Source organism: Bufo bufo, chromosome 1, assembly GCF_905171765.1.
Source record: "Bufo bufo chromosome 1, aBufBuf1.1, whole genome shotgun sequence".
NCBI classification, from domain to species: domain Eukaryota; kingdom Metazoa; phylum Chordata; class Amphibia; order Anura; family Bufonidae; genus Bufo; species Bufo bufo.
The window spans coordinates 295558240-295581760 of NC_053389.1; the positions used below are offsets into that span (position 1 = coordinate 295558240).

General features: G+C 43.3%; 1 protein-coding gene across 1 annotated transcript in view; it reads right to left on the bottom strand.

Annotated features, from left to right (window-relative positions):
- Window positions 1-23521, bottom strand: part of LOC121008297 (E3 ubiquitin-protein ligase RNF213-like) — a 253825-nt gene that overhangs the window by 192505 nt on the left and 37799 nt on the right. Inside the window, exons 7-11 of the mRNA XM_040440749.1 lie at window positions 13702-13824; window positions 11610-11793; window positions 6717-6890; window positions 6489-6635; window positions 1861-2486 (exon numbers count right to left, since the gene is read on the bottom strand). Coding sequence (XP_040296683.1) covers window positions 1861-2486; window positions 6489-6635; window positions 6717-6890; window positions 11610-11793; window positions 13702-13824 — 1254 coding nt within the window. The remainder of the gene's footprint in view (window positions 1-1860; window positions 2487-6488; window positions 6636-6716; window positions 6891-11609; window positions 11794-13701; window positions 13825-23521) is intronic.

Here is a 23521-nt window from a genome sequence, read left to right on the forward strand (position 1 = left end):
TGAGTGTATACATTTTATTGAAAAAACGTGAATTATTTTTTTCGGAGAGAATGAAAAAAAAACATCCATTCAGGAATTTTTTTTTTTTTTACAGCGTTCGCTGTGCAGTTTAAATTACCTTTACATTGATTCTGTGGTTAAGCATGATTAGGGCAAAATTCTATAGTTTTTTTTAATATTTTCCTACTTTTGCACAAAAATAATCATAAAAAAAAATCCATTTGATTTCGTGTCACCATATGTTGAGAGCTGAAACTTTCCTATAGGCTACTTTCACACTAGCGTTGATATTTTCCAGTATTGAGATCCGTCATAGGGTCTCAATACCGGAAAAAAATGCTTCCGTTTTGTTAATGGGGACAAAACGTAACTGAACAGAACGGAATGTTCCAAAATGCATTCTGTTCCGTTTGGTTGTGTTCCCATACCGGACAGGGATGTGGAGCAAAATGGATCTGTCATGACCCACAATGCAAGTCAATGGGGACGGATCCGTTTTCTCTGACACAATAGAAAACAGATCTGTCCCCCATTGACTTTCAATTGAGTTCATGACGGATCCGTCTTGGCAATGTTACAGATAATACAAGCAGATGCGTTCATAACGGATGCAGACGGTTGTATTATCAGTAACGGAAGTGTTTTTGATGAACCCTGCCAGATCCAGCAAAAACGCTAGTGTAAATGTAGCCTTATTATTCGTGGTACCATTTTGAGGTACATACACACACAGTACTTACCAACAATTAAGGCTACTTTCACACTAGCGTTTTTACATCCACATGCATCAGTCATGAACGGATCCGGTTGTATTATGTCTTATATAGCCATGACGGATCCGTCATGAACACCTTTGAAAGTCAATGGGGGGGGCGGATCCGTTTTCTATTGTGTCAGAGAAAACGGATCTGTACCCATTACCTTACATTGTTAGTCATGACAGATCTGTCTTGCTCTGCACCACATCATGTACAGAAGAACGCTGCTTGCAGTGTTATTCTGTCCGCGATAGGGACGCAACCAAACGGAACGGTATGCATTTTGGAGCGTTTCGTTCAGTTTTGTCCCATTGACAATAAATGGGGACAAAACTGAAGCGTTTTCTTCCGCTTCTGAGATTACATGATGGATCTCAATAGCGTAATTGAAAACGCTAGTGTGAAAGTAGCCTTAGTTGGTAAATTTAGGCCATGTAAGCCCTGCTCTGGGGATGCCTTAAAACATCGTGGAGCACCCACTTATGGGTGGAGCTTACATAAGACCCACCCATTTTTGTCTCAGGACAATACACATTTCCTGGAACTGTCTCTGAAACGTAGATGCAGTCCCTGCAAAGTCAGGACTGTTGGCAACTATGCATACAACTCTTCATTGCTTTCTGTCCTTTTGAGGTGTGTAATGAACAAAAACAGCAATTGTGTTCACCGTGTAGGTTAAATAACATGATCATTGTATAGTTCAGGATGTTACTGATGTAGTGATATTAGTCATACCAGATACCCAATACCATTTGCTTAATACAGCTACGTCACTACTGCCTGTAAACAGGACAGGCAAGGACTGGAGCAGTAGCACTGGAATGGTGGAGGTCTACGTGGTAATTATATGTTCTTTTATCACATTTAGGGGAATTAGGGAAGATTTCATAAGGAGAAAGTTTTTTGTGTTTTTTTGTGTTTTATTTCTTAGCTACTAGGGACTCGGCCATGCAATCTCTTGATAATACAATGCAATACTTCAGTGTATTATGCCCATCAGTGTAATACTGATTTCTGACCGGTAAGTAATTGTGGTATATACTAATGAAAGTAAACAGACAAGCATATTTCATACTGTAATTCGTGATTAAACAATACTTACAAATTCCTGCAGTGTTGTTAAGGTTTGAAAATTTCCAGATAGATTTAGCAAACATTTCACGTCATATATGACTTTTGCTGAACGGAACGCTACGTCAAGCTGGTGATACTGCTCAATCTGCATCACACGTTCAGAGATCCATCGACCACTGTCCTTATCTCCCAAACAACACAAGGCTCGAAATTCTTCTTTTAACTGTTCAGATCTATTTCTGAAATCCTCCAAAAAGTCATCAGCAACTTCAAACGTGATTTCTCCCGTCTTTAAATTTTCATAAATGATTTTACAATGTTCAAGGCAGGGGGTAAAGAGTCTATCCTTTAATTCCACTAATGTTATTTCCACATCTTCTTCATCTTGACTTTTGTCACTGACCTGACTTTCGAATGAATCTTCAATGCTGTTTGCAAGTAAGTGCCCTTGTTGTCCCCAGCATGTAATGAAAACGTGACTGTTTGTTAAAGTATGTACATAGTGAGCCATGTCCATTAGGTCAGAAGACAGTTGGTAGTAGGACACAGAGTCTCCTTGGATACTTTCACCAAGAATCTTTACAGGGGTTAAATCATTCAGTTTTTGGGGTCCCAGATTTGCTGAATATTTCCTCCGAACCTCAGAAACATTTACTGCAAATTAAGGAAAAGAAAACAGTAGGTAAAGCTAAAACACTTCTTCTATTACATTCTGAACAGACATACTTCAGAAAAGGCAATAAGTTACAGGAAACCATTTGTGATTATATTAAATAATGAGAGAGAAGAAGAAATGAATCGCATTTGTGATTATATATGCAATATTAGCCATTGGACTTTATATCTCTCTGTAGGCATTAAATCTTGTAACATGATTCAAAAATTAAGGACAACATTTCAATTTCAGTACATTGAACTCAAAATTAACAGAAACTAGCTTAGAAAGTTTATCAAAGTTTCTTGACATATCCAAGTATCCTCCTCCTGGACAATTTATACATCATCATTTTTGCTGTATATGTTTAGACATACAGTAAAAAAAACAAAAAAAAAAAACGTATACAAAAGTATGCAATTTTGTGGTTATCTATCCTAATGTATATGTATATATAAATGTTGTTGTTAAAGAGGACCTTTCATTGGTCCTGACATAACACTATTAGTACCTGGCAGTGTAGGGCATAATCAGATTGGCTGCTCCATTGGGGCGCTGTGCCCCTCATTCTCTTTTTCTGCCTTGTATGCTAATTAATAACATCGGTACACGGAGGAGGAGGCGGCCCTGTTTCTCAAAGGGCGTCTCCTTCTACCTGGCTGTGAGCTGCCCAATCACAGCGTGTCACAGCCCAGGGAGAAGGTGAGCTGTTTTTTCTCCCTGGCTGTGAGCAGTGATGGCCAGTTCGTCGCGTTTGCCCGTGAACACATGCGAGCTGCCATCTTAACTGACAAGTCCGGCAATGCACAGGTAAGTCCTTACCACTTCATTTCAGACCGTCTCGCGCACAGGCACAGGTAAGGACTTACCTGTGCATCGCCAGACTCGTCAGTTAAGATGGCAGCTCGCATGTGTTGGTGGGCGAACTGGCCATCACTGGCTGTGGAGGTGCCCCAACGGAGCAGCTGATCTAAAAAAAAATTACAACACGGACATCTACTGGTCATGCCCTAAACTGCCAGGTACTAATATTGTAATGTCAGGACCAGTGAAAGGTCCTCTCTTTTTTTTAATAAAGATTTGTAGATTTAAAAGTATCATCTGAAAAAAAAAAAAAAAAAAAAAAAAACGGACAGGTTTAACGCAGCTGTACGGGCATGCTGGGAGTTGTAGTTTTGTAACAGCTGGAGGGCCGCAGGACAGAAAAGCGTGGTATGCTACGCTATTCTGTCCTACAAAAATGTACAGAAACGTAAGCAATGATAAACTATGCCACTTTTGACATACGTTTGCCTAATTATAGTCTATAGATACACATACCATATGTGTTTACCTTTATCTATAAATAAATCCCAAATTTACGGAAAGTTTGAAAAAATTAGCTGTTTTCTAAATTTGAATTTCTATACTTTTAAGATGGATAGTGATACCTCATACTTAATAACCCCTTCACACATTATGACATAACTGTACATTATAATGTGTAAGGGGATGTACACTGCCGCACAGCGATCGCGCCACCCTCATCGTATAACCCCTTAGGTGCCACAATCAACGCTGATTGCAGCACCTGTGAGTGAAGGCAGAGGGATGCGGCTCCCTCTGCCTTCCGATCGGAGCCCCAGCAGTGAAATCACGGGGCTCCGATCAGTTGCCATGGCAGCCTAGATGCTGCTGAAGCGATCCAGGCCTGCCATTGCATAGCTCAGAATTGCATAGCCCCCCTCAACAAACTCTGTATATGCCGCAGTCAGCATTGATCGTGGCACACAAAGGGTTAATGCCCTGGCATCTGTGTATTCACTGATGCTGGTGTATACAGCAGGGGCACAGCTGTCAGGAACAGCAGGATCCCTGCACCCAGCCAATCAGCGCGCCATACCTGTATGCTATAAGGAAGGGGTTAATCCAGACACCAAAGTGTTTGAAGGGAATCTGTCCTCAGATTTGTACCTATGAAACTGGCTGACCTGTTACATGTATGCTTGGCAGCTAAAGGCATCTGTGTTGGTCCCATGTTTATATGCGCCCGCATTGCTGAGAAATGTGATGTTTTAACCCTTTGAGGACCCTGGGATTTTCCTTTTTGCGTTTTAGTTTTTCAGTCCCAGCCTTCCCATAGTCCTTACTTTTTTATTTTTCCATTCACATAGCCTTATGAGAGCTTATTTTTTGCGGGACAAGTTGTACTTTCTAATGGCACCATTTACGGTTGCCTACCATGTAGTAGGAAGCGGAAAAAAAATTGTAAATGGGGTGGAATTGGGAAAAACCGCAATTCTGAAAAAGGTTTACCGGTATAGATTTTTTTTACACTGTACACTATGTGGTAAAATTGACCTGTTATCTTCATTCTCCAGGTCAGTACGGTTACAACGATACCACACTTGTATAATTTTTCTTGCGTTTTAATACTGAAAAAAAAATTTAAACCTTTGAGGGGAATTTTTTTTTTTTTTTTTATAACCATATTCTGACTCCTAGAACTTTTTTGTAGTTATGTGTACGGAGCTGTGTGAGGGCTCATTTTTTGCGGGATGATCTGTTCTTTTCAATGATACCAATTTGAAGTGTGTGACTTTTTATAAAAAAATTATTGGGTAGTTGAAGTGACAAAAAATGGCAAATTGGCTTTTTTTTTTTTCCCCCCATTATGCCATTTACCGTATGCCATTAATATTGTTATATTTTAATTGTATGGGCATCTTGGCAAGCGGCGATGCCCATGATGTTTATTTTATTTTTTTTACTTTTATTTTTTTTTTTACTTTTTTTAAGTCATCTTGGGTGACAATAACTGGCAATCATTCAATTGCCCATAGTGTTCATTGATTGCTAAATCATCATCATTGAACACTTCATTTGCACTATACCAATACAATGCTGCCACCTAGTGGCTTGTATTGATATATTTATCTAATTGACTCTGAAGCCTGCTTGAGGCTTCGGTCAATTAGCGCAATGTAACAGGTTCCCCAATCTCAGTCGGGGGAACGCTGTTACTGGTATGGAAGCGCGCAACTTCCGGTTCCGGATTGATCAGGTGTCGTGGTCACATTTGACCAAGGCGTCTGAAGGGTAAGATTTATGCGATCAGCCCTATGGCTGATCGCATACATGTGCCGCGGGTCTCTGCTATTTAAACTAGCAGAAACCCCGTGGCAGAAACCCTGCTTGCATGTGCGAGCGGCCGCCATGTTTGGGGAACGGACTTAAGGTTCTTAAAGGGTTAATATATGCAAATGAGCCTCTAGGAGCAACAGAATCATTGTTGTTATACCTAGAGGCTCTGCCCTCTCTGCAGCTGCCACACCCTCTCCACTTTGATTGACAGCGCCAAGAATGACGGCCTTTTTACTGTCTGGTCCTGTGAATGAAATGGAGAGGGCGTGGCAGTTGCAGAGAGAGCTGAGCCTCTAAGTGTAATTGCAACGCCCCTGAGGCTCATTTGCATATATTAAAACATAATTTTTCTCAACAATACAGGCACATATGAGCATAGGACCCTCCCTGTGCCTAGCTCCACAGATGCTGGAATCTGCGGCATCTGAGGGGCTAAATGATCAGGTTCAGCGTCAAAGTTTCTAAGGAGACCACCATAATGAGTTATCTTGCAGCTCTGTGAGCATGTGTTCAAGGCGAGAGCCAGGATACTGACAGGGTCTCCAAGACAGTCAGAAGCACAGGCTACAAATAAAAGTAAATGTGTATTAATGCAGTTTTAGGGATTTGAGAGTAGGGTAAAGTAATATTTGCATGTAGCTGTACAGTAGGTCCCCAGAATGAATTCTACTGGTGGGCACCTGGCACCCCAGTCCGACATTACTCGATTGTCATCCCATTGAAAACATCTCGCTCTTATTTCACCCTCAAATTATCTGCTAATCCTAAAGGTTCACACACTTTTGCCACACACAGACATGTGATATTGGATCATTTGTTTCAATAAATAAATGACCAGATCTAATATTTTTGACTCATCTATCTATCGTAAGCATTACCTTTTACACTCCGAACAATTCTGTTAATCATGTTTAGGAGACTGCCCACCCACTCCCGTTCTGTCTTTATAGTTTTAAACTCTTTCCCCCTCCACTCCAGCACTTGTTTGATGTTAGCCACCGAGATGTTCTCTCTTTTTTCTGCTTCTAAAAAACAAAAATCAGTCAATTATATTAAGTTGCTATTGGCATTCTCTAAATTTAATTAGTTTGGATCAATGAACTTACTAAGTCTACAAATGTCCAGAAACTTGTTTTTGCTCTTCAAAATATATTCCAAATGTTTAATTGGCACAGTTCCATCGATGACACTTTTTCTGGCTTCTAGAAACACAGAGTCTGAGATGGCCACCAGCTCCTGAATTTCCTCATTAATATGCTCAATGATTCTAGAGTCTGTTCCTACAAAACCAAACAAAAAAGAATCATATTAAAGATCAATAGCTGTTATTTTTGTATTCTACTTATTCTACTTATGAGTTTTCTGGGAATACAACATTGATGATCTACAGATGTAGCCAAGCTAAAATGGACACTGATAACACATGTCACAGTGTAATCTCGGTTATCTCGTGACAAAAGCCTTTAAAATCCATTGAAAAATTTTTTAACTTGCCATTCTTTACTTAAAGGGGTTGTCTCACTTCAGTAAGAGGTCTTTATCATGTAGAGAAAGTTAATACAAGGGACTTACTAAAGTATTGTAATTGTCTATATTACCTCCTTTGCTGGCTGGATTAATTTTTCCTTCACATTATACACTGCTCGTTTCCATGGTTTCAGACCACCCTGCAATCCATCAGTGGTGGTCGTGCTTGCACAATATTAAAAAAAGCACTAGCCTATGTGCACTCCCACAGTCCCGGCCACCAGAGAGACTGACGCTTTCTCCTATAGTGTGCAAGCACGACCACCACTGATGGACTGCATCCAGCCAGCAAAGGAAGCAATATGAAAAAGCACTAGCCTATGTGAGCTCCCACGGTCCCGGTCACCAGAGAGGCTGACGCCAGGGGCGTAACGATCGCGGTCGCAGGGAGTGCGACTGCGACCGGGCCCGGCGGGGGGAGGGGGCCCGCTGTACTAACATGTAATGAAGCGCTGTGAAGGGGCCCGGCATGAAGTACAGTGACAATGCCGGGCCCCGTCAGGGCGCTCCATTACATGTTTAATATGAGGCAAGGTGGGGGAGGTTTGCGCAGAGGGGGTGGGAGGAAGAGGGAGGACGCGCGCACTCACTCACATACACTCGGCCCGGCAGTTCTTGTCACTGCCGGGCTGTCTCCAGATCATCAGTGAAGCAGGAGCTCTAGCGCTCCCTCTGCTGGCCGCACATCGGGCTGCTGGCTGTGGGAGGAGCTCTGAAGGCCCGGGAAACTGCCTTTAGTACAGCCAGCAGTGCGATGTCAGTGTGGCAGCGCAACATCAGGGAAGAGGGTAAGTATGTGTTTTTTTATTTATTTTCCTAACACTGCAGACTGGGGGCAAAGGGGAAGGGGGGGGGGGGTTGATGGGCACAACTAGAGTGAGGGGGCACAAAAGTGGGCATCTCTACTGAGGGGGCACCTAATCTGCCATAACTACTGTGAGGGGGGCACATAATCTGGCATAACCACTGTGAGGGGCACATATGTGGGCATATCTAATGTGAGGGGCACATAATCTGGCATAACCACTGTAGGGGGGCACATATCTGGCATAACTACTGTGAGGGGGGGCACATATAAAGGCATAACTATGAGATGGCACATATAAAGGCATAACTACTGTGAGGGGGGCACATAATCTGGCATAACCACTGTGAGGGGCACATATGTGGGCATATTTAATGTGAGGGGCACATAATATGGCATAACCACTGTAGGGGGCACATATCTGGTCATAACTACTGTGAGGGGCACATAGTCTGGCATAACTACTGTGAGGGGGAACATATCTGGCCATATCCACTGTGAGGGGCACATATCTGGGCATAACTACTGTGAGTGGGCACATATCTGGGCATAACCACTGTGAGCGGGCACATATCTGGGCATATCCACTGTGAGGGGCACATATCTGGGCATATCCACTGTGAGGGGCACATATCTGGCATAAATACCGTGAGGGGGCATATATTTGGCATAACTACTGTTAGGGGGCACATATTTGGCATAACTACTGTGAGGGGCACATATCTGGGCATAACTACTGTGACAGGAACAAAGGTGGGCATAACTGCTGTGAGGGGCCACAAGAAGGACATAACTTTTGTGAAGGGACCACAAGGTGGGCTTAATTACTGTGAAAGGCCACAAGATGGGCATTACTACTGTGAGGGGCCACAATGTGGACATTAGTACTGTGTGGTAGCACTTAGGGGAAATGTCCTAAATTACCCTGCTATACATTGGCATAGCTCAGTCTACCAGGCCAGCAGAGCGCCCCCAGCTGGTAGTTTCACAGGGGTAGTCACCTTCCTTTCCTTATGTGATTATTCTTTTTTTTTCTATCACCACAGGGACCTTGTTCTGGATCCAGCGGACATCACACCGACGCCAGCGACACCCTGGATGAGGTAGGACCAGATTTTATTAGGATTGGGTGAGTGTAGCCATGCATTGGGCTCTTTCACACGAGCGGATCCCGTGTGGCTAATCTGCTGTGTGAAAGAGAGCCAAGCCCCGCTCCGGACAGCAGAGACACCGAGCAGTAACATGATTGATAATGCTCCATGCCTCTCTATGATCGTTTTGCTACAAAATCACGGTGACCACTTTATCTCCCTGTGATTTTTTAGTAAAAAGGTCACAGAGAGGCACGGAGCATTATCAATCGTGTTACTGCTCCGTGTCTCTGCTGTCCGGAATGGGGCTTGGCCCTCATTCACGCAGCGGACTAGCCACACGGGAAAGCCATTAGTAAGAAAATCTGCCGCTTCTTTATAAAAATCGGGGGGTAGGGGGGCCCCGATACAAAGTTTGCACTGGGGCCCATAACACTCTAGTTACGCCACTGGCTGACGCTTTCTCCTATAGTGTGCAAGCACGACCACCACTGATGGACTGCATCCAGCCAAAGGAAGCAACATGAAAAAGCACTAGCCTATGTGAGCTCCCACGGTCCCGGCCATCAGAGAGGCTGACACTTTCTCCTATAGTATGCAAGCACGACCACCACTGATGGACTGCATCCAACCAGCAAAGGAAGCAATATGAAAAAGCACTAGCCTATGTGAGCTCCCACGGTCCCGGCCATCAGAGAGGCTGACGCTTTCTCCTATAGTGTGCAAGCACGACCACCACTGATGGACTGCATCCAGCCAGCAAAGGAAGAAATATGAAAAAGCACTAGCCTATGTGAGCTCCCACGGTCCCGGCCACCAGAGAGGCTGACGCTTTCTCCTATAGTATGCAAGCACGACCACCACTGATGGACTGCATCCAGCCAGCAAAGGAAGCAATATGAAAAAGCACTAGCCTATGTGAGCTCCCAAGGTCCCGGCTATCAGAGAGGCTGACGCTTTCTCCTATAGTATGCAAGCACGACCACCACTGATGGACTGCATCCAGCCAGCAAAGGAAGCAATATGAAAAAGCACTAGACTATGTGAGCTCCCACGGTCCCGGCCACCAAAGGCTGACCCTTTCTCCTATAGTGTGCAAGCACGACCACCACTAATGGACTGCATGCAGCCAGCAAAGGAAGCAATATGAAAAAGCACTAGCCTATGTGAGCTCCCAAGGTCCCGGCCACCAGACAACAATATATTAGTATGTGGCTTGTATAACTTTCCATACATGATAAATTAACCATCAAGTTTAGCTAAGCTGCATCTGCATGCTCTGGACTGGTTAGGGTACGGTTCCCGCTGAGCAGCTGTTTGAAGTGGCCCCCTCACCGCATACCAAGCACAGCACCTTACACTGTATAGTTGCTGTACTTTGTATTCTAATATAGGAAGGCTCTGTTCAAGCCATCCATTTTTCTCTTCCAAAGTGACAGATATGTCATATGACGGACACCATTAGGCACCTGGTGGACCCAACTGACTTATAATGGGATCAGTCAGGTTCCATAAAGTGTTTGTTATTTTGATGGGAAGAACACCACTGCCTGCTAAGCTATTCTTCCTCTCAAATTGGAATCTCTTGATGGACGTGTGAACAGAGCCTAACATAGTAACACTGCCCAATTTGCATTCTGCATTGTAAGATACAGTTCACATCCTGTTTCTGTATGACCCTCTCCCCATCTTTTGTGCCAGTTATCCTAGGGGCTCATGCACAAAAACGTATTTTCTTTCCGTTTCCGTTCTTTTTGCGGACCGTATGTGGAACCATTCAAGTTACTCAGTTCCGTTTCTGTATGTCTGTTCCTCAAAAAAATAGAACATGTCCTATCATTGTCCACATTACGGACAAGGATAGTACTGTTCTCTTAGGGGCCAGCTGTTCCGTTTCACAAAATACGGAACGCACATGGACGTCAGCCGTATTTTTTGCGGATTTATTTTTTGCTGGCCGCAAAATACTAATTTATCTATCCACTTTCTGTTCTGCTTTATAGTTGGTCCCTGTTCTCATCAGTGCATCAAATAGTAGTTTAATGCTACTAACAAAAGTGATAAAAAGGATAAAAAATAAAAACGATAATTCAAAATGATGATGATGTAGGACTGCAGTATATATAACACATTCCCAAGCCAAAATCCGAAATTCCTAGGCCCCATACAGATAAAGTGTCAGTGCCCCCCAAATACCAATACCCTATAGTGAAAATTTTATGTATTTGTTCCTAATTTTCAGTGTGGATTCCATACTAAAAATCCAGAACAAGTACAGTGCAGTGCAAGTGAATGCCCCCTGCCAGTCACTTTCACACAGTGATTTGTCCCATTACAACAGCTACTAAAAAGTGACGAATGTTGGGAATTCGGTCATAAGGAGGGTCACTGCAACCCATGTTTGATAGGTGTTTAAATGTAGTTGGGGTGTATAATTTATGTGTAATATGAAGCAGGTAAAATAAGTAGGAAGACAAGGTGGAGCAAAGATGGCACTAGAGGAGCTAGTAAAGGAAGAAGTATACAAGGTGGAGGGGCTTACGGTGGCTAGCAATTAAAAAAAACAAAAAACTTACCATAAAGTTTAAATATATATGTAGCATCATCCCACTGTAACAAGTGCTGTACAATTCTATCATTGTCTTGCACACATTTTCCATGGTCATCTTTTGGCCAAGAATTCAGTATAACACTGGACACCAAGTGCCCAAAATTTGTCAAGTTATATGTATCCAACTGACTGAGAATATTATTCTCTGACTATAAAAGAAAGTTGAGAAAAAACAAACAGTGAAGACAACCACATTGTATAATGTACCAGGGTTATAGAGGTTTTCCAGGATCAGGGTACTGATGGCCTATTCTCATGATGATTCAACAATATCTGATCAGTGCGGGTCCGACTCTTGGTAATCACACTGATCAGCTGCGTGAAGAAGCACTAGCGGCAGTGTGAGTGCTGTGGCCTCTTCGCCTGCAAGCTGTTTACTTTGTAGCATTGGTGCAGGGTATTGCAACTCCATTAGATTCAAATGAATGGGCTGTAACTGCAATATTCTACACAGATGCTGCACTGGCAAGTGTCTGATCCCAACAAATGTGGCAGATTTACCTAACGTAGGTGAATACACCAGTGACTGTGTGTACTGTATATAAGTTGAGAATATATGTTCACGCCAGTTGTTCTGTCCCTGCAAGTCACTTATTGGACAATCCAATCATTCAGACCTTTCTGCACATTGCAAGAACTTTATATCTACTGAGCTGTGTGTATGATACTATTTTAGAGTGTGTGTGACATTTCGATCACATTTTTTTTTTCTCTATATTGGAAAAATATTTTTACATTTTAATAGTACGGGTGTTTTTGGTCGCGGAGATACCCATGATGTTTATATTTTTTGTTACTTATGTAATTATTTCTTTATTCTGCGGAAAGGAGGTTGATTTAAAAGTTTGTGTTTTTAATTTTTTTGATATATTTAAAAAAAAATTTTTTTACTTTTTTGTTATGATTTTGTGGCTCGTATTTGAGCCTACAAAATAATATTTATTTTTTTTTATTCTGAACAATCATTGATTTTTTTACATCGATTTATTGCTCAGAATTGCTCATTTCTTATGTTGGCCTGCCACCTGCATTGCAGCTTCAATACCCTTGGTCTCTTCAGCGAAACCTAGGTCATTGAATTCAATTACTGGCATCCTCATTGGCAGCAGAGGATGCCAATAGGTTCATCACCCTTTAGATGCCGTGATCCCACTTGATCACAGCATTTAAAGGCTTTAATGACTGCGACCGACATTATTGCAGATCAAGGTTTACAACAGTGGAGACCCGCTGGCCATGACGCCTGCTGCACGCGTGAGCAGGCGCCATGTTTGCCCATTGCTCCAGCGCTGTACATGTACGGTGCTGGTAGTGAAGGGGTTAAGGTTTATATATTTACCTTTCAAAATGGGTAGTCTGTGTAATGCAGGACAGGACAGGTCCTCCAGAGCGAGAGAGGAGCTTTGAAACTGCTCTCCATTCAGACATATAGATGAGGACATCTATTAATTCCAAATTCCCTAATAGTTCCCTATATGATTTTTTTTTTTCAGAACTAAATAACTTCTTTATAATGAACCTGTCACGATAAAATGAAATGCAATCTGCAGGCAGCATGTAACCAGCTGAGATGATTGATATATATTTTTGTGGGAAAACATTCAGTAAAACTTCTAATTTATACATTTATATCTCTGCTCTGCCTTTTTCACTTCCTGTGAAGAGCTATTGGTACAGGATGGAGGGGTTATCAGTGATTGACAGCATGGTCTGCATAAGTCTGCATAAGACACAGCTGTCAGTCACTGGTAACTTCTCTCTTCTGTAACGGTATTCACAGGAGGTGAAAAAAGCAAATATATAAATGTATAACTTAAAGGTTTTTACTAAATCTTTTCCCACAAAAATATATATCAATCTGCTCAGCTTTTTTGATGAAGTTCAGTTAAGGCAAGTCAATGTGATTTTGTAAACAAATTGAAATTTGTTGCATTTTGTGGAGAAATTGCAGCCTACACACACTGTATTGTAATGGGTAAAATCAAATCTACAGATCAAATCTGCTGATTTTTTTTTTTCATAGAATGCCCCTCGTCAACAATTATGACAAGCATTACCTGACAAGCAGAATGCACTGCTTCAATAGCGCAGTCCTCAAAACATTTATGAATTGATGGGTGAAGTTCTTGAAATAGATGCTGCTCTTTGCAGTAGATCACAATCTGTTTAACAGAGTCCTCCTATAACAGAAAATCAATATTAAACATGAATTACCAAAGCTATTATATGACTGTATTACTGTTGAAAAGGTAATGCAAAGATTCTCAACTTAATTGGTGTAACTCATTACAAATCAGTCTTCCTTTCACTAAATTCTGCCCTCTCCTATCAATCCTGAATGCAGCAGCCAGGTTCATCTATCTGTCCACCAGCTTCCCTGTCTCATTCACTGCACTGGTTGGCCATTCACTATAGAAAAACAACTTAAAGGATATGGACACCTTTGTAAAATAATAAATAAATAATAATTTCTCCAATTGGTTGTATTTATCTTTGTTTTTTTGTTTTTGTTCTACAGCCTACTGTGCTTCCTATGCACAGCAGGCTGCTCTCGGTGAGTTTACAGAGAATCCGTCATCTGACCCCCTTTCAGGATGGCAGAGCAGTGCAGCAGACTGTCAGCTTTAACATACAGCTGACAGTCTGCTTCAAACTGCAAACATAACCCCTTCCATGAGCCTTTGTCCTTAGGAACCTCAGTATGGAAGGGGCTAACCATCGGGCTGCTGCTCTGCTGTGGCAGCGGCCCAATGCTTGAAAGGTTAATGGGTTAATGTAGGGAACATGCCCCCAACCCCATCTCCCCTGTTCAGTATGGACACATAACCCCCCCTTCCCAGTACAGGATGGCTGAACGGCGAGCTGTGCAAGTGACCCCCCCTCCCCTTCAGGACGGCAGCAATGACCCCTCCCCCCGGTTCAGGAAGGCCGAGCGGAGCCCCCCTCCCCTTCATGACGGCAGCCAATACTTCCCCCTTCCCCGTTCAGGAAGGCCAAGGGGATCAGGGTGTCAGCTGTAATACACAGCTAACAATCTGCTTAAAACGGCAAACATCGATGCTGGCACCCATGTCGGCCACTTAACCCCTTCCATGCTGCGGTTCTTAGGGCCCGCTGTATAGAAGGGGCTAACCATCGGGCCGATGCGCTGCTGTGGCAGCGTCTCGATGATTACCATGCAACCGGGCGCCTTTACAGGCATCCGGTTTTCCATGGTATATCTGAGCTGGATCAGGCTCCTGCTAAAGGCCAAGTGTAACTCAAAATACACTGCAGTACACTAAACAGTGTACTGCAGTGTATTATAGAGCCATTAGACCCACTAAATCTGCAAGAACCAAGTGGGTCTGGGTCAAAAAAGTAAAAAAAAAAAAAAAAAAAAAAAAAAAAAAAAAAACACACTTCTTCCTATAGAATTGGTTAAAAAATAAAAAAAATAAAAAAATACTAAACATGTTCGGTATCGCCGAGTCTGTACCGAGTTCCCCGCACGTTGAACGCTATAAAAAAAACTATGAAAGAATTGAAATTTTTCCCAAAAGAGTGATCAAAAGAGTTATATGTACCCAAAGTTAGCACCAAACTGTCACTTCATTCCGCAAAAAATGAGCCCCTTTTTACGACAATCAACTAAAAATATAAAAAATATGGCTTTCAGAAAATTGAAACACAAAAACATGATTTGTTTTTGAAAAATGCTTTTATTGTGCAAAAAAAAAAAAAAATGCACATATCAGGCATCGCTGTGTCCGTAACAACCTGCTCTACAAAAATAGCATGTGATCCAACCCATCTGGCGAATGCCGTAAAAAAATAAAATAAAAAAGTGATAAAAAAAAAAAAATTTTTTAATCACCTTACATCACAAAAAGTGTAATACCAAGCGATCAAAAAGTCATATGTACCCCAAAATGGTACAAATAGAACCATCAACTCATCTCGCAAAAAATGAGACCCCACCTAAGACAATAGTCCAAAAAATAAAAAAATTATGGCTTTCAGAAAATGGAGAGACAAAAACATTGTGTAAATCCAAAATAAAACAAAAAAAAATAGACATAGTACCGTATTTTTCGCCCTATAAGAGGCACCGGCCCATAAGACGCACCTAGGTTTTTGGGGAGGAAAATAAGAAAAGAAAAAATTTTAACCAAAAGGTGTGCTTTTGGTGGGTTTGGAACTAATGGTGGTCTGTGGATGACGGACACTGTTATGGGGGAATCTGTGGATGACGGACACTGTTATGGGGGGGATCTGTGGATGACGGACACAGTTATGGGGGGATCTGTGGATGACGGACACTGTCATGGGGGGATCTGTGGATGACGGACACTGTCATGGGGGGATCTGTGGATGACGGACACTGTCATGGGGGGATCTGTGGATGACGGACACTGTCATGGGGGGATCTGTGGATGACGGACACTTATGGGGGGGATCTGTGGATGATGGACACTTATGGGGGGATCTGTGGATGACGGACACTTATGGGGGGATCTGTGGATGACGGACACTGTTACAGGGGGGGGGGATCTGTGGCTGGCACTGTTACAGGGGGGGATCTGTGGATGGTACAGTTAAGGGGTGGGGGTCTGTGGATGGCACTGTTATGGGCTGGGGGGGGCACTGTGGATGGCACTGTTATGGGGTGGGGGATCTGTGGATGGCACTGTTATATATGTGCCATCCACAGACCCCCCACCCCATAACAGTGCCATCCACAGACCCCCACCCCTTAACTGTGCCATCCACAGATTCCGTGTGCCCCGATATATATACACACACACAGCCCGTCTGCAAAAAAAAATTCAGACAAAAAAAAGATTCTCAATGGGGTTAAGGTCTGGACTCTGGTGGCCAATCCATGTGTGAAAATGATGTCTCATGCTCCCTGAACCACTGTTTCACAATTTGAGCCCGATGAATCCTGGCATTGTCATCTTGGAATATGCCCGTGCCATCAGGGATGAAAAAATCCATTGATGGAATAACCTGGTCATTCAGTATGTTCAGGTAGTCAGCTGACCTCATTCTTGGAGCACATACTGTTGCTGAACCTAGACCTGACCAACTGCAGCAACACCAGATCATAGCACTGCCCCCACAGGCTTGTACAGTAGGCACTAGGCATGATGGGTGCATCACTTCATCTGCCTCTCTTCTTATCCTGATGCGCCCATCACTCTGGAACAGGGTAAATCTGGACTCATCAAACCACATGACCTTCTTCCATTGCTCCAGAGTCCAATCTTTATGCTCCCTAGCAAATTGAAGCCTTTTTTCAGTTTTGTCTCACTGATTAGTGATTTTCTTACGGCTACACAGCTGTTCAGTCCCAATCCCTTGAGTTCCCTTTGCATTGTGTGTGTGGAAATGCTCTTACTTTCACTATTAAACATAGCCCTGAGTTCTACTGTTTTTCTTCTATTTGATTTCACCAAACGTTTAAGTGATCGCTGATCATGATCATTCAGGATTTTTTTCACCGCCACATTTCTTCCTCGAATGCGATGGGTCCCCACTATCCTTCCAGTTTTCTAATAATGCGTTGGACAGTTCCTAACCCAATTTTAGTAGTTTCTGCAATCTCCTTAGATGTTTTCTCCGCTTGATGCATGCCAATGATTTGACCCTTCTCAAAACGACTAAGGCCTCTTTCACACAGGCGAGTATTCCGCGCGGATGCGATGCGTGAGTTGAACGCATTGCATCCGCACTGAATACCGACCCATTCATTTCTATGGGGCTGTTCACATGAGCGGTGATTTTGACGCATCACTTGTGCGTTGCGTGAAAATCGCAGCATGCTTTTCTTTGTGCGTTTTTCACGTAACGCAGGCCCCATAGAAATGAATGGGGTTGCGTGAAAATCGCAAGCATCCGCAAGCAAGTCCGGATGCGGTGCGATTTTCACGCATGGTTGCTAGGAGACGATCGGGATGGAGACCCGATCATTATTATTTTCCCTTATAACATGGTTATAAGGGAAAATAATAGCATTCTGAATACAGAATGCATAGTAAAACAGCGCTAGGGGAGTTAAAAAAATAAATAATATAATAACTTAACTCACCTTAGTCCACTTGATCGCGTAGCCGGCATCTCCTTCTGTCTTCATCTTAGCTCTGTGGAGCAACAGGACCTGTGGCGACGTCACTCCGGTCATCACATGATCTTTTACCATGGTGATGGATCATATGATGACCGGAGTGACATCACCACAGGTCCTGTTGCTCCACAGAGCTAAGATGAAGACAGAAGGGGATGCCAGCTACGCAATCAAGTGGACTAGGATGAGTTAAATTATTTTTAAAAAATTTAACCCCTCCAGCGCTGTTTTACTATGCATTCTGTATTCAGAATGCTATTATTTTCCCTTATAACCATGTTATAAGAGAAAATAATACAATCTACAGAACACCGATCCCAAGCCTGAACTTCTGTGAAGAAGTTCGGGTTTGGGTACCAAACATGCACGATTTTTCTCACGCGAGTGCAAAACGCGGAAAAATCGTGTTCCCGCAACGCACCCGCACATTTTCCCACAACGCCCGCCTGAAGGAGGCCTAACATCTTTTCCCAAGACCAAGAGATGTGTCTTTCGACATGGTTGTTTAAGAAATGAGAAGCAACTCATTGCACCAGTTGGGGTTAAATAACTTGTTGCCAGCTGAAAGATAATTGCCCATTCAGTAATTATCCAATAGGAGGCTCATACCGATCTGCTTAGTTAAATCCAGGTGGCGACATTTTTTTTGGACAGGAAGTGTATATATATATATATATATATATATATATATATATATATATACACACACACACACACACACACACACACACACACACATGTATGTGACACAGTGAGGAGTTGTGTCTGGCAAGGCAGGTATTTTCCTCCCAGCATGTGCTGCTGGGCTGATTTCCAGCCAGGTGAGGTCAAATACAGGACCGGATTTTAAGCGCCGATCCGGGTTTTGACAACACCTGGCTGCTTTTAAATAGGCAGCTGGGCTCAGAAGCTCAGAAGCCAGGTCTCTGTTTTGGGGATCTGAGGCTTTGTGCCGTGCTGGAGGGCTGACAGCCGCACGCTGGGGAAACAGCGTGCTGGGGACTACTGGAGGCAGAACTGCCAGCAAGGTGATTTGTGTTATATGAACTTTTCATTGTGTGTGAAATAACACCAAGATTGCAAAGTTACATGCTATTTTGTGCAATTGCCTCAAGTGTGAATAAACACTGACATTTTGAGTTAAGAACTGTACTGCGCCCGCTTACCCTATCTACCAGAGCGAAATATATTATATATATAGAGAGAGAGAGAGAATAAATAAATGACACCGCAGCACATCCGATGGTGAAGAAAAATTGGGATCCTTTATTCACCTATGCGACGTTTCGGTCCACTTGCTGGGACCATTCTCAAGCAACTATATATATATATAACAATGGCACACATCAGGCCAAATTTAAATATGGAGGTGCAGGCCAATGGATCCGGCAAGGGCTGAAACAATTACTCAATTGAATTGAGTAATTCGACACAAAGAAATCCTTGTTCCAAATTTTTTGCATCGAGGAATCGTTTGTGTCATGTGACCAGGAACGGGAGTGAAGCTCTTGCTATTACTCACTGCTCCATGGTCACCCGCCTGTACCGCGCTGCACTGTATCTTGACACATAGTCAGGTCATAGTGCACGTAAGCACTATGACCCGACGCTGTGTGACGTCAGGACGACAAAGAAGATGGAGGAGCTGTGGAACCACCAAAATGAAGCCTGTTTAGGCTAATAACCTCACTTGTCCCAGGTATTAAAACTTAACTTTTACTACCATCAGTTAAAAAACTTTTCTAATTATAAGTGGATGTGAGCAAAAGACTAGGTTAAAAATATCTCATGCCCTGTCAGTTCTGAAGCATATTTGCTGCATCTGCAATGTCAGTCGGGGGTGCACTCCCCATGCCTTCACATGCTTGGACTTTGCTTTAGCAAACACTTTGCTTTAGCAAACCAGTGCAGAACCGTCCTGAATATGTTTTTAACAAGGATAATGCTGTATGGCAAACAATGTTTACTCTAGGATGGCTCACTAGTAATTTGCTGCACTAGTTGCCAGAACTAACTCGGACATAAGAATCTAAAAACACTGATTACTGTCACCCCAACATGTTTCGCCAGCTAACCTGGCTTCATCAGAGGTAACGGACAGAATTGAATAAAGACGCTTTCCTTGAACCTTATGGGGGCTATCTCCACCCTAGCAGCAGGCTGGAGAGCCAATGAACACATCGAGTAAGGGAGGGAGGGTCATTCCCTAAATTGTCCTGCCAATAGAGAACCCAAAGGTCACAGTTACTTGCATCACCGTCACCTAGATGGGTGTGACTTTTTGATTAGGCTACGCCTCCGATACCTGCGCGGAGACTTACAGCCTGCCAACACCGCTGTACTGATCTGCGGCTGCGCAGGAACTCCAAAACGAACCACTCATCCCAGTGCGCATGCGCCAACACTTGGACTCAGGGCGTGCTCCTCCGCCCCAGTGCGGCTGCGCACGGACTTAGTCTAGAAACTCAAAGACGAACTGCTCGTCCCAGTGCGCATGCTCGTCCCAGTGCGCCGTTCGTCCCAATGCACATGCGCCAACACTTGGACTCAGGGCACGCTCCTCCACCCCAGTGCGGCTGCGCACAGACTTAGTCTTTCAGCCTGGGCTATAGGGTGTGCGCGCCTGCGTCAACACTTAGGCTCTGGGCTCATCCTTCCACCTTCATGAAGCTGCGCGCGGACTTAGTCTCCCAGAGCACAGTACATAGGATACATAAAACCCTGCAAGCTTATCCTCAGCTATATAGGGACTCAGAAGCTGACGAGAAAGGGGGCGCATGCTCCAACACTTAGTATCTAAACCGAGTGTTGGCATTAATATAACCCTACTAGAGCAATCACAGTGCTTTCTAAGGTCCTTTAATCTCATTGCAGACTTTATCTTGAGTGTCACCCATCCTCTATCCTTATTTCTCTTGGGGCTTGCTATCGTATATACATAGGATGTGGGGAAACATTCCCTATAATACCCCTATCTTCAGGGGATGGACATTGTCTCTATATCAGGGGTGGCCAACCTTACAGACACAAAGAGCCAAAAATAAGTACGAATATCAGGAGCCACAAGCTATACATTTACACACGAGTCACCGTATTTTTCGCCCTATCCCCCCCATGCTCAGACCTGACCAACCCATGCTCAAACAAGACCCCCTATGCTCAGATCTGCCCCCCATGCTCAAATCTGAAACCCCATGCTCAGACACCCCCCATGCTCAGATCTGACCACCATGCTCAGACCAGACCCCCATTGCTCAGACCAGACCCCCATTGCCCAGATCAGGACTATAATTTAAAAAAATCTCTTCCCTGTCCTGATCAGGCACTGGGCTCCTGCTCGGGCACCTGCTACTCTGCAGGTCTGACACGCTCTCCACTGTGACCTGATGAGCATAATGTCAGGTCAAAGTGCATGTCTCCACAGACTATGTTCTTACACTGTGTGCATCAGGACATAGTGGAGAGTCAGCTGAAGCTACAGTGCCCGATCAGGAAAAGAGATCTGAGTATGGGGTGGAGAGTGAGCCGCCTGACTGCTTCCCGGCTCCACAGCTAGAGCCACACTTGAAGCAAAGAGCCACATGCGGCTCAAGAGCCACAGGTTGGCCACCCCTGCTCTATATAATCCAAGGTTCAATGGCGGATTTGATGTGGATTTTACTCTCCCCATTAAAGTGAATGGAGAAAATCCGGTCAGGAAAAATAAAATAAATTGACATGCTGCGGATTTTAAAAGCCGCACCACAAGTCAAAATCCGCATTGAAAAAAATCCTAATCGTGTGCATGAGAATTTCAAATTCTCATTGAATACAATGTACATGACCTACGGTGCAGATTTACCGCATGAAAATCCTCATGCAAACCTGATAGTGTGCATTTAACCTTAGGGTGTTACACATTACATCAATGCTGCTTCACCACTACAACAAACATCAAAAAAACATAAGGGATATTTACTGCCATTTTACACACAGGTCTTAAAGGGCTTCACATGAGTATGCTAGGTAGAGACTTCCACCTAGCAGTGAGCCCAGTGACGTCACTGGCACAAATGGGCGGTCTACAGTACTGCCCTAGGCTCTAAAAAAGCCTAGGTCAGCGCTGTAGATCGCCCATTTGTGACAGTGACATCACTGGGCTCACTGCGTAGTAAAGAAAAAGCCCTTGTCCTGCGCTATACAGTTCAGTGAAAAGAATGGATTCAAAAGAACGATTCCTTCATGAACCGGACATAGCTATTTCTGAATGCATGGGAAGCAAAGCTGATAACGGTAAACAAACAAGTGCAATTTTATTATGTGCTGCATTACAGTATTATATGGGGTTATTGGTTTTTAGTGCACAAAGGTGTCCATAGCCTTTAAGTTTCTCACTCTCCACAGTGCTGCACCACCCTAAATCTCCTCCTTCATGTCTGACTACCACCCAACCCATGCTTTTTCTTCTGCCCAAGATCGAAGACTAATAACCTCCATTATCCAACTTCACATGTCTAAGATTTTTCTTGTTACACAAGTTCTCTGAAATGTGCTACCCAAGAAAATCAGATTAATTCCAAATATCTAATATAAGAGTGCCCTATCACATTGCTTAAAGGGGTTTTCATGGTACACATTTTTGTGGGTCAAATAGTTGGGAGGTTGCCAAAATAATAAAACAAATCTAAACTACCCCTTTGATCCAGTGCTGCTGCTCTGTCCTCTCCTCAGTGCTGCAACCATAACATATCAGTACCACACATTACAGCTGCAGCCAATCACTGGCTTCAGTGTTCCTGTGCCAACTGACTGCAGTGGTCATGTGGGATATACACCACGTCACCGCTGCAGCCAAAACGTGTGTCAAGGCTGCAGTCAGGGGGGAGATGATGGAGAGGGAGCACTGAATCTGAATGGCTTGGGAAGGTTAGTTTAAGTTTATTTTTATTATTTTAAACAGTCACCCTGCAGTTTGCCCCCCCCCCCCCCCCCCAAAAAAAAATTTAACTCGGAAAACCTCCTTAACCAGGCCATTTTTTGCAAATCTGACATGTGTCACTTTATGTGGTGATTACTTTAAAACACTTTTACTTATCCAAGCCATTCTGAGATTGTTTTCTCGTCACATATTGCACTTCAAGACAGTGGTGAAATTGAGTCAAAAAAAATCTTTTTTATTTTTAAAGAAATACCAAATTTACAAAAAAATTTAAATTTCTCTACTTTTATAATAGATAGTAATACCTCCAAAGAAAGTTATTACTTTACATTCCCCATATGTCTACTTCATGTTTGGATCATTTTGTGAATGCCATTTTATTTTTTGGGGACATTACAAGGCTCAGGCTACTTTCACACTTGCGGCAGAGAGATCCGGCAAGCAGTTCCGTCACCGGAACTGCCTGCCGGATCAGGCAAAATGTATGCCAACTGATGGCATTAGTAAGACTGACCAGGATCCTGATCAGTCTTAAAAATGCCTGATCAGTTGAAAAAATGCATTGAAATGCCGGATCCGTCTTTCCGGTGTCATCCGGCAAAATGGATCCGGCATTTATTTTTTTCAACTTTTTTTTTAGTCTGCGCATGCGCAGACCGGAAGAACGGATCCGGCATTCCGGTATTCTGAATGCCGGATCCGGCACTAATACATTCCAATGGGAAAAAATGCCGGATCCGGCATTCAGGCAAGTCAGTTTTTTTCGCTGGAGATAAAACCGTAGCATGCTGCGGTTTTCTCTTTTACCTGATCAGTCAAAACGACTGAACTGAAGACATCCTGATGCAAA